Source organism: Opisthorchis viverrini (genome assembly GCF_000715545.1).
Source record: "Opisthorchis viverrini unplaced genomic scaffold opera_v5_113, whole genome shotgun sequence".
Classification (NCBI taxonomy): Eukaryota; Metazoa; Platyhelminthes; class Trematoda; order Opisthorchiida; family Opisthorchiidae; genus Opisthorchis; species Opisthorchis viverrini.
The window spans coordinates 806,461-819,184 of record NW_008751767.1 but is presented as its reverse complement, the minus strand read 5'-3'; the positions used below and the strand labels follow the sequence as shown (position 1 = coordinate 819,184).

Genomic DNA, 12,724 nt, shown 5'->3' with positions numbered 1-12,724 from the left:
GATTTGCAAATGAGTGTATTTCTCGAAAACAGTCAGTCCAATTTAGGTTCAAGTAGACCATAAGGTTGACGGAAACTCGGGACTGCGCCTACCTGATGAACCCCAAGAAAGACGAAACCGGTCGTGGAATGTCGAAGAGACTTCACCAGCCTTGTGGGGAGTTTCCTTTATGAAAATATGCGCGATATCTCGAACATCGTGCCAACTAAATTATTAGGTGTGCAACACATTCAGTTGTAGAATATCATAAACGAGAGATTCAGTCGAGTCTCTCGTGGAAACCAAATTGATTTGCAAATGAGTGTAGTTGTCGAAAACAGTCCAAACGAAGCATCGGTGTTGAACACTAATGTCCTGCTGTCCACGATTCACAAAACAACTATTGCTCCCGAAAATGAGTGCACCATTGCAGGATTGTCTGCCGTTGAGTTGGGCCACTTTTGACAAAACTGCTCCCCAGTTTAAACTGACGTTTAGTAAGCTGAGCTCTTTGCATTTCATCGTAAGCTACACATGATGAAACATGAAGGAGCTTGACTGTTCGTGAGCCTTACGGTCGAGATTCCGGAATAATACAAATAAGAATACTACTATCAGAGATGAATGCACTCCTTTGAGGTCTTTTTCAAAAAAAGAACCGTTCATCCTCATAAAGAAGGTAGGGTTGGATTGGGTGGTCGAGGTGAGCTCAAAACTATTCAAATTCACAAAATTCGTTTAAATAATCCTCGCCCTTAGCGAAATACACGCACTCGCAAACAAATTTCATTTTGTGGAAGGCTCAGTTGATACGATGTTCAAGATATCGCGATACACGTATAGACGCAATACACTACTCACAAGGTTGCTGAAAATTCCTCGACAGCCCACGATGGGTCTCGCCCTTTTTGGGGCTGATCAGGTAGGCGCAGTTTCTGAGTTCCCATCAACCTTATTTTCTACCTGAACCCGAATTGCACGAAATTAACGGGAGATTCAGCTGGGTTTCAGGTGGGTCTCCCAAAAAGCTAAATTTGTTTGCACCTGAATGTATTTCGCTAATTTCGTGCAATTTTGGTTCAAATAGAACGTGAGGTCAACGGAAACTCGAGGACTGCACCTGGTCGTGGGATGTCGATGAATTTTCAGCAACCTTATGGGTAGTGTAATCCTCGGCCAATTATAAAACCATAATTCTCGTGACTCTACACCAACTCGAGTTTTTTAAAATCTTATTCAGACACATCAGGAGAGCATATGTCTGGTCCGCCCCGGGGTGCGAACTCCGGATGCGTGACGTTCTAGTCAAGCGTGTTACCAATACTCAACTAATGCACATGAGAGTGACGTGAATTCGAATTTTACAAATCGAGCATATTCAAGTATACCGGTGTCTGTGTTTAGAAGCTTTGAAAAGTGCGTGATGGCATAATTCGATTTAAAATCTTCACACACAAAAAAGAAAGAAAGGAAATCGCTTAAACTGGGCGAGATGGCCCAAGTAGTTAGAGTGCGAGTTTACTGACCGAGAGGTCCGTGGTCCGAACCCGAACTCTGGCTCTTGACCTCCCCTGTCTAGGCTTGGGCAACCTGTCAGTATCCCAGCCCTCGTTCAACCTTCGGGTGGCATGGCAGCCAGGCGCCGGAGGGGTGCTATAGGTGAACGATTTTTTTACTGGTTGAAACGTGCCTGCGATTTGATCTGGTTGCCTCGGTCAACCCATAGTCATTCTCCGGAACAGACTCAATAGTTCACTGTGGTGAGTGATAAGAAGTGATCTACGAATACGGACTCTTTAAGAGAGGACGTAATACTGCACCACTGTTTCGTCGAGCCAAATAGCCCTCTACCGAGAAGTTCCACTCCGAATTAGGGACAACCCAGTTGGTTGGTCCCTCTTCGGGGGGACACTGTATCTGGAAGTGCATGAGAAAAGGGACCAAATCTATGGAAGTAAAGTGTACTTCAGTTGCCATCTTGCCGACAATGTTTGACAGTGGCTATCCGGTTTTTCCCGGACTCATACGGTCTTTGATGGATTATTTACTGTGTTGTGAGGGTCGTGCCGGCAACGAGGATGGTGATGACACTCACAACAACTTGCCTTGTGATCACTATCGTGTTGGAGGAGAACCAGTCATCACATCAACAACTCCGTTCTGATATTCGGATGTCCAGGTATTTACATGCTAATAAAACAACCATACACTATATCAAACGGGAACCAGTAATCGATTCCGATGTTCCCATGAGGAAGTGAACTCGAATCACACCGAAACTCAAGGCTATCACTTTTAGCTTCTGGACTGCCTGGGTCGGATAGATAGTTTGACGCAAAACTAGATCTAATTCGATCCATACTCATAGAATAATCCGGAGATATGTATATCTGTGACACACTACTCATAAGGTTGCTGAAAACTCCTCGATAGCCCACGACCGGTTTCGCCCTTCTTGGGGCTCGTCAGGTAGGCACGAAACCGGTCGGGGGCTGTCGACGAATTCTCAGCAACCTTATGAGTAGTGCGTTACAAAGANGAGAGATTCAGCTGGGTTGCAGGTGAGTCTCCCGAGAAACCGAACTTGTTTGCAAATAGTGTATTTCGCTAATCCAAACATATGTTATTAAGCTCCAAATACGTTTAACCACAAGCGTCTTACACTCTTCTGAACGTGATAGGGAGCATCTTTAACCTCCTATTGGGATATCAGGCGCGTTTTCAAACGAGGGAATTATGGTGTGACATGATCAATCGAACACATCAGCAGAGACCAACTTTCAGACACAAACAACGACCCGACTCACTTCTTCTCACGTCGACCGCCACCACTTTCACGAAATCCCTTGGCAAATGGATTGTGATCAATCTTGAGTTGTGTAATCTGCCAGTGGTGCGAAAGAAAAGAAATCAATGAAAAACCACGCCACGGGTCAAATGCCGGTCACCTATGAGCAGTCGACCTTCCACCCATAGGCTACTACGCTCAAACTGAAAATTACCTCTGACTTACCTTTTCGTTCTGGTAAGCAGTGACGGCGAGAAACTGAGTCTCTTTAAATGTGTATGTGTGAAACCTCGAGGTAGATAACCGGAGAATATCGTTTGCTCGAACCAGGTGAAATCGTGGCTGATATTTGTGCATCGAATTGAGGATTGTCTGGGGAAAAAAAGCGAACGTAGAGTCAAACTAGTTTTGTTTGACAGATATGGGAGACCGATCCATTCGATGCAACTGTGATTAACATCAGTTTTTAATTTTTCTAAGTTGACATCTCCCAGTTCGTTAACTGAATACACTAATCACCACGTTGCTGAGAACTACTGACAACCTACGATCAGTCTTGGTCTCTTGGTCGCGTAGGGACAGTTCTCCAGTTGCCGTCATCCTCATGTTGATTGAACGTAAAGTGTTGCGAAGTTTGTGAACTAAGTTGGTCTAAACGGGTAGCTCAACTGAGTCCAAACAGGATCTGTCAAATGGTGTTCAGACAGAACAAAACTCCCGCGGGACCTCTGACGAGTCCTAGGAAGGCCAAAACTGGTGAGAGAGTTCCCCGTAGGATACTCTGGGATCAGCTTTGTGGATCGAACAAGCGCTTGAAACTCACTCACGTCAAACGGGATCATTCTCCAAGATATTAAATTAACCTCAGAGGCGTTTGTTACCTTAATTAGGTCTTGAAGGTTGCTAAAATACGATGTTTTTTAACTAATATAATCTACAATAGCTAATTACTCGGTGGCAGCTTCAGCAAAGGATTCGAGCTTAAGGGAAGCTTCGACATTATGTGATTTAGACGCATCATTTCGCGTTGTAAGCATTCACTGTGAGTTTAAAAGCTGTCAAACTGAAAAGATAACTAAACACTATGTGGATACGCACCTTTACTCGTCTCAACTCGATGAGGTGGCAACCAAAAACTACGCCTGATTTCCGCTAGTTTCCTGCGAAATATAACGCCATTTTCCGTCACTTTTCAAGCTCACTTGAGGCCATAATTTGTCTTCAACTGAGGATAAACTTTGACATATTCAAAAGTGTACCGGGAAAACAAACTTTTTATTCATGGTCTGCTAGTTCGAGTCCCACCACCATCGTCATCACCTGACTACTAACGAAGCTGAGAAGGAGTTGGTGAGGAACATATGAGGAACTCAGACTTAAGCTCTTTCAAACACACCAAGTCCTGAAAATTGAAAGCTACTCTGGAAGGGACTTTTCGATGCAGTTCAAAGTCAGTTCCCGGAATAAGTTTATCAGGTTGAGGCAGACACGCTTTTTCCACTGTACGTCTGAAAATCGGACCGCATAGAAACAAACATTTAGTTATTTTCATACTCTGGAAAGATTTTCTGTCGCCATTGTCTTGCTAGGACACTGCTCCTCACTTATGTTGGTCTATCCTTTGATGTTTTCACGAACGAGTATTTTGATTAACGCCCAGTTAGTAGCTTTCATCAACTGAGTTGTGATTTATCCGTGGCACACCTCCGTATGATCACTTCCGCATTCAAAGACTAGAGCTCTCTCTCTCTCTCTCTCGCCTTCCCCCCTTGCCTCCACACACGCGCTCACCTGAGACAAATTAGAGGGAAGCAAGCGTAACTTTGAAGAAGATCCTCGTGTTGCCGAGTCTTGGGCATGCGCGCGCGCGTGTACGAGTTGATGCGAGGCAAGTGCAACGGCAGGACGGTATCACACACTTGTTCTCGAGCGAGCGATAGTCACTTCGCGTGTAGGTGGCGCAAACAACAGTTGTCACGGTTGCAATCTTAGTGCGAACACCATATCACAGCCGTGAGCATGAATACGCGCACATACACAAGTTAGGGCACATTTCACCAGGTGATAATTACACACGCAAGCACATTGAAAGCATCTAGTGTGGCAAACATTTTTTGGGTGTCTTGACGGTTTCCGGCGAGAACAAACATAGGGCGCTGGATAATTGTCAGGACCGTTCCGTCTAGCGAATATATACACTCGTTTGCGAACTAATTTGGTTTTGAGAGAGACTCACTTGGAACCCAGCTGGGGATGTTTCTAAGCAACGGATTTTTAGCAACCTCACAAATGTTACGTCTACATTTGTTCAAATTTCGCTAACTTATAGACAACGTGAAATGTGCCGGACGCTAGGAAGATCTTAACAAATGGTTGAATGTGCTCAGATCACTTCTGGCGGGTTTCTGTAATGCATAATAAAAGATAATCGTTCAGCTGTAACACCTTTCGGTGCCTAGCTGCCATGCCACCCGGAGGGAGCACGAGGGCTGGGATACTGTCAGGTTGCTCAAGCCTAGTCAGGGGAAGTCGAGAGGCAGAGGTCGGGTTCGAACCAAGTACCTTCCGGTCAGTAAATTCGCGCTCTAACCACTCAGCGCTCTCACGTCTGTGTAATGGACTAAGCTTATCAACAGTTTCATGATATAACGGTTTCCCGGGAGCTGACTGAGCGAATACTGAAAGTACAAAGTTGTCCCACGTATCTATAAATCAAGTGTGACAACTGTGTTGCAGACAAATGGTTGGTTGAAACCAACGTCACATTGTGTCAAACGTGGTTTGGATGTTAAAATCAAAGGAAAAACCGGAGTGGGTAATATCTCAAGATTCATTTCTAAGGCCCATGTAATAAGATACTAATAACAGTAATGATGAGAATCGTTCAGCTGTAACATACTTTTGACGCCTAGCTACCGAGGAAAGCATTAGGTCTGAAATACTGCCAGGTTGCCCAAGCCCAAACTGAAGCAGTCAGGGTGCCGAGGTTGAGTTAGAACCACGAAAGTTCCGGTTAGCGAGTTCTTGCCCTAACCAGTGAGAAACGGGGGGCTCTCTGAAGGCACATTGAAGACACACTGTAGTTCGAACATCAGTGGGTTCCGCGGAGACATGGATGCGGACCCAGACCAAGAGGCGGCCTTCTCGCTATCCACACAAGTTAATTTACGTGGGAGTAGTTATTGCACATTTTTGTTTTATAACGTGACCATGAAAGACATCGATCTCTGTTGTTCCGCGAACTAGTTCACGGTATTGAGCGTATTTCAAACTTCGTTTTGCAGAACTTACAACAACTGGTTCAAAATAGAAACTAAGAGCTCAATTTCTTCCTTGTAGGAGTTTGCCAGTGTTTGTTATAGCAAGGTTCGAACAAATCAACTCAAATGGGTTCAAGAACGCCAACTTTGAGTAGATGTAACGTGAACGAGTGACATACCGGAAGGGCAGATTCAAACCGTTGATCTCCCACTGCCGTGTTTTTTACCGCCCTGGTTATCGTCGAGCAATGGACCTGAAATTCACGACCATCTCACCTCACCATCTAATGGGTGGTATTCACAGTGGACACCTGCAAATGATTCCACCTTAACATAGGTTATTGAGTCATGTGCCCAGTGTGCCGAAGGCTTTGACGGCAGCCTACATTTATGAGGTAACTGAGAAGATCTTGAGGTCCGGTCAGGACTGCGTGATGTGGACCGATGGTGAAAAGTCGAGAAACCATTTCGCACACATTTGGAATCATTCTTGATGCACGCACACGCATATCTAGACACATTCGATCCACTAATCTCCCGAACGGACCTCTGGACATTCATTGACTTACTAACAAAAGATTGGTTGGAATTGGGACTAACGTGTACGAGACCCGTCGTAGCACTGCTGCACTCACAGTCACGTGATCTGCTATGCACCGGTTACTCGAAAGACAATTTTTCAAACTGTGACGACGACTTTCAAGGTTTTTCTTTGCGAACAAGTGTTTCTGCAAGATGTCAGATTTTTCAGGACTATTTTGGGAAAGCTAATTTTGCAGGTACCTGCAAAGTACTTGGCAGTGTTTGTGATCGACTTTACCCAGGGTCGCGGCACGTTGTGATGCCGTCAGAAACTAGCGTGGCGCGGTTTTTCGTCACGCACCTGGACTTCATAGCCGATTTTTAACAGCGAACCCAGAAATGATTTCTGTCAAAGCCAGTACTCAGCCCTCTGGGTAACCTCTACGATGAACCACGTGTACTAGGACTTCTCACCTCAATTTCCAACAAATCCGCTCTTACTTTTTTAATGTGATTAGCTGGAAGATAACGAGGACCGGCCCACTGGGGAGTTTGCATGAAGGTCCCACTTTCCAGCAGCTACAGGTGTGGTGAAATAGCTGTAAAATTCAGGCTCATAATCGTGACGGAAAGTGAGCGTCCTCGGTAGACTGGCGGGTGAATGATCCATCCTGCCAACGGGAGGTTACCGGTTCAAATCCATCTCTCCTGATCTTCCGCTTTTTTTAATCAGAGGTTCCTTCCCCATTACTATACGGAGACCAAGTGCCACAATAATGGCGGCATCGGTGTTGACCTCCACATGGAGGAGCGAATCCACAAGGCACAGAAAATATCTGCCTCTCTTGTCAGAGGGGTTCGTTCGGACGGCGTGGACCTCCGTATTGGCAACATCTAGGGTACCGTATCAACGTGCGATGTCATCTGTTGATCAATTTTACCTCTTTTATTGATGGAATGAACAACAAACCTTCAATCACGTGGTCGGTTGCAGAGGGTAAGCACAGTTTCCCAATGTGGAATGAGCCGATTCAGAAAATACGGGATACGGGAGGGAGGAGTTTAGTGGGAATATCCGGAATTTGGAAGGCAGGGCTCAGTTCCCCCACTGTTATCGTAGTTTGCTTCAACCGTTTTGGATTCACGGCATTCTGAATTCCAGCGTACGAACCACGTGTAAAACTGTATTGTGTCACATGTTGCAACATTTCTACTGCTTCCGGCATTGCTCTTAGTACGGAACCAAAGCGCACGGGTGGGGAACGTTCTCTATTCCGGTGATGGCACACGTGACGGTACAGGAGCGCGAAACAAATCAATGGGAAAACCAACCAATCACATGAAGGGAGCAGGGTCATCTGCCGTGGTGATTGTCCAATCATGGACAATATGCTACTGTATTGATTGATGGGCCGACAGACTCAAGGCACGCGTGAGATGGGCTGGGGAAACAGTGCAGGTCGAGTTTATGCGGGGTCCCTTCTACCTTGCTGGTTTGGCTTCAGGTCAAAAAAGTACAAAAGCAAAACAGTTACCAAGACTAACGTTTTCATCGTCTTTCGTTGAACTGCATCAATTCGGTGAAACTTTGAACTAGGATAAAATGGAGGCGCAATCAACCCCACCACCAACGCCATCTGTGGGATCTGGTTAAATGTCTCCAAAGAGTGTGTTCGCGTTCCGGGGTCGGTAGATGAAACCCATACCTTATGTAACATCCAAATGGACCTTAAATCAAATAGTTAATTAATGGCAAATCTGTGCCCCCCCCCTCCATATTTGGTCCCGTTTTAAATGCAACTCCAAAAAAGACAACTAGTAAGCACAAAATCGCTACCAATGTCGTTATATTTGCCAAAAACTGGGTGATCAACTTTCAACTCAACAAGGACGAACTGCGCAACCGGTGTTCAAAAATGGCAGCCACGGCAAAAATTGTCGATATTTTTGCTGGTTCGTTCACCCCTGGATTATCCAAATAATCGATTTGTAGTTAACTTGAAGACAGACCAATTGATAACCGGTATATGACAGTGGAGTTACGAATTGATTTTTTTCTATTTTTATTGCTATTGTTATTATTAGCGTTACTAGAATCATTAGCTAGGGTTTGCGCACAATGAACGTTTGAAGACAGTTCAAGTCTGCCTGGTAGCATGAGGCTCGGAGATGTCTACAGCTGTGACGCCCGAACTCAGACGAACACGCTTTTTGAAGGTAATGGTTTGTGGAACGCCCTGTGGCCTCGCCATTTTTTCATGATGCGATAACCCCAACTTTGGTAAAACTTTACAGCTTCGAATTAACCAAGTTGATACCTGCAAGGGTTTACCGACCAGGGACTAAACTATCTTCTCTTTGTCTAGACGTGATACACTACGCGTAAGGTTGCTGAAAGCTCTTCGACAGCCCATGACCAGTTTCGCCTTTCCACTTCGGACCCATCAGGCAGGCACGGTACCCGAGTTGGTAGATCGTGTACATTTTGGAGCACAAGGTTGTCGGAAACTGGGGGGCTTGATGAGCCCGAAGTGGAGCCGGTCGTGGGCTGTGGAAGAGTTTTCAGTAAGCTTATGAGTAGTGTGTTACATCTAAAGAATGCGATGCCGTATCTCGAACGAGGCAGCCTGATCGAAAGACCATCATAAACGGATGGTTTAGCTAAATTCATTTGAGTTTCCTGTTACAACCCAATAAGTATGCAAATCAATGTGATTGGCGAGTATCTCTACTTTATTCTACAGGATAGGAAACTCTTATTTATCAGGGGGGATCTGGTCTATCCAGCTGGTTTGTCAGCCACAAATTTGTGCTTGCACCGATCGATTGAGTTCACGGTACTCATGAGTGACCACGGTGTTTACTGGTAAAAACTATGCCAGCCAATGCTGAGTCCATACTCGTGGGCTACCACTGTCCACACAAGCCAGAAACCGCCGCTCTGTATGAAAGCTTCAACTGCGAAGCGCAGTGGATATCCACATCAGAAAATGTATCTGAAGCAATCGGTAGGGGTGTTTAGAAGGCCTGGTCGACCACGGCTAGCTTGAAATCAATTGACATACAAAGTAGTATCCGCATTTGCTAATTTCTGATCAAAGATTACACTACTGAGGGATATTAGGGCCTAAACTATCGAAATTTATCGACCAGTTTTGTTGTTTTGCCTATCGATCAGTTGGTACACTTCTCCCGTGATTATGATGCTAGCGTGGTATTGCAGACCGGTAAAATTCCAAGGTATCACACTTACAAGTAGTATGGCGCTAAAGAATCTTTCTCTGACATTTTGAAAGCCAGTCTAATTGAAGCAGGAGACAGCCTTTCCGAAGCAGCTTCAGTCGAATAATATCGTAAACGAATGATTCATGAATCGCATTTATGACTCAATTTAATGACATCTCAGTTCACAAATGAGTGATTAGTTCCACAGTTGAGTGTGAATCCAAAGGCAGTGGAAAACAATGAGAAGGACTCATCTTGACAAGTTCAACCTGATCAAGGACTGTCTGAGACTGTCACTTTTGAGACGCCGAAGAACAAAACAAGTTAACACATCTTCCCCGTCCACTCTACGATTGCTGAAAGGCAGACAAAATCAAACTTGAATAATCGACAGAGCTATGTATCACCCTCGCACACCGGGAAGAGTTTGGCACAGACTTAAAATGTGCTCAAACACACGAACATGATACACACAAAGGTGTCCATTTCAACGCCAACTACTCCACAGTAGTGATGCGTGCGTGATGGCGCGTCATGCAGATGCGGGTGAGAGTTGGTCTCTCATAGTTAGTTAGTTTACGCGACTGATCACAGACCCCCGTCCACGAAGACATTGGTGTTCAGAGTAGAGAAAACACGTTCCTTCGCCAAAGCAAACAGGAAACTGGGTGTGGCCTCACTCTATGGTCTGTTCGACAGCCAGCATGCTGGATGATAGAGCAACGCCGATCATCCAGCGCGTGTGCGGGTGTTGGACAATTTGTTTGACGATACCACGCACAAACTACATCGTGTCAATCCAACTGGTACCGGTCGATATGAGAACAGGTTAACTCACTTTTGTTCAAGGTCAGTGTGGTCAACGTCTAGACCTGAACGGCTCTGTGTGCGTTTGGAGACCGATGGTCGTTTTCTTTCATACAGTTGATTGCTGTAACAGTTCAAGAGCAACCGCCGGATGACACTCAAGACATCCATCCACTGCGCTTTTTCAGTGTCGTGTGTTGAAAGGTACTCACCGGGACACTGCTACATTACCCAGTCCTCAGTAGTTCTACAGTTGAAGAACCTCTCCTATCGTGTACTTTTAACTGGTTGCCCAGGGTTACACGTAAAACGTGTTTTAAAAAATCTGTCAAACTCACATAACCGTGCTTGTCGGAAATGTTGTTGGTCAGCTTCAGTTTATGAAACGAGATCACTTTCTGCATCCACTGTTCTCCGTTGGACGGCGAATCTGGATGTAGGTACATCCGCTTTGGCATCTCGGGATCCGCCTTGCCCGCGATCATCCACAGATTGTTGTGGAATTTGTAGCGACAGTCATCCATCGGAACGATGTCCATCAGGACAATGTACTTGGCACGTTTGTCCAAATTGCTTACCTTGACCTTGAATGGAGGGAACATCCGCCTATGGGAATAACCGGTAAAAGTACAATCACATGTGGTGTATCGAACAAGCAGTGACTTTGGGGATCATCAGTACTTGTTTTGGGGTCAATGGAACAAAAATAAAAATAAAAATACTGCTCCGAACTTGTCAGTGAACAACATCTCAGTGTATTGACGTAACACACTACTCATAAAGTTGCTGAAAATTCTTTGACAATCCATGACCGATTTCGCCCTTCTTGGGCGGCTTCAGCCGAGTCTTCAGCCAAAACTAAATGGATATATAAATGAATGTATTTGTCAAACATCTCGTTGAGTTTGTCCAAGAAAATCAATACCAGGAAGCACGGATCATTTATATTCCATCGCTTTGACCCCCCATACATATTAGCACACTTGAACCCCTAGGCAGTCCTTGGGTTGTGTGCTCGACTGAAGAACCCAGCATTCATCGTCAGCACATCATCGTCATCATCATCATCATCATCATCATCATCATCATCATCGACAGCATGACATCAGTGTTCAACACCGATGCTTCACTGCCGTACAATTCTGAATGACTCACATTTGTGTTACCCACCCTAACTACCAGATGTCCAGAAGTTGTACGCTGTTCATTGAATCCAACTAGCTCACGCTGAACACCACTCTTCCACGAATACAGCTATTCCGAACACTAGGTAGAGAATGTCCTTTCTGCCAGCTGGTACGAGGGTTGAACCTGCCCGTACACCTGCCAAGTGGTGTATCGACTAGTGAACACATCGCTCCAAGGTATAGACTACAGGAGCTAAGTGAGGGAACCACACCGCACCACGAACGGTAAAATGAGACGTCATACTCATCAATTTGAAGAGAAACCTCCTTCCCGTGAGCTGTTCTAGCTAATTGTTCGCGTTCACTTGTTTTGTTTGTATAATGGGGTCATTGCTCAATCGATATTTGGTGTACAAATGTTCGAACTAGGAATAAAATCTTTTTCAAACATAGAAACGCAAAAAAACTCAATTTGGGCGGTTCAGTCGGTGAGAATTTTCGAGGCCAACATCTCATCCTACTAGTTGGATGTGGTACTTCTCAGCTAGATCCTGAGTTTCATTCTGCATGATTTGAGCGCAATTCAGTGCAAACACTCACGCTGTTTGTCTAAAACTCCCCAGTCCGGGGCGTCAGCCCGGACGTGATCCACCCGATCTATAAAGCTGACATGATGAACCTAAAAGTACAGGGGCCACGAGCAGTCGCACGGACGCTGCAACAGCTCTTCGATGTGTGGTGTTTTGTACCCTTATTTTGCTTTCATTATAACACCACGTATTTCGTCAATTGCATAATCGCTTTTTGTTTGAATACGAAAAACTACAAAAGCGCGCACTTGTACAATTTTACGCAATACAAACGTGGTCACGTGCTTCGACTCTCTCTCTTCTAGTTTCGCTCGCGCTTGCAGCGGTCATTCGCGAGTCTCATGTATTGACTCTGGCATCAAAACATTCCAGACATCTTCGGAATCTATTATATGTGGGAACTGTTCAGAAGAAGGCCTCTGGACC

At 45.2% G+C, this 12,724-nt stretch overlaps 1 protein-coding gene across 1 annotated transcript in view; it reads right to left on the bottom strand.

The window, feature by feature from the left end:
- The window catches only part of T265_05725 (hypothetical protein), a gene marked incomplete at both ends in the record, with an annotated part of 39,371 nt that overhangs the window by 4,431 nt on the left and 22,216 nt on the right, over positions 1-12,724 (bottom strand). Inside the window, 3 exons of the mRNA XM_009170798.1 lie at positions 2,787-2,863; positions 2,993-3,139; positions 10,920-11,187. Of these exons, the coding sequence (XP_009169062.1) occupies positions 2,787-2,863; positions 2,993-3,139; positions 10,920-11,187 (492 nt within the window). The remainder of the gene's footprint in view (positions 1-2,786; positions 2,864-2,992; positions 3,140-10,919; positions 11,188-12,724) is intronic.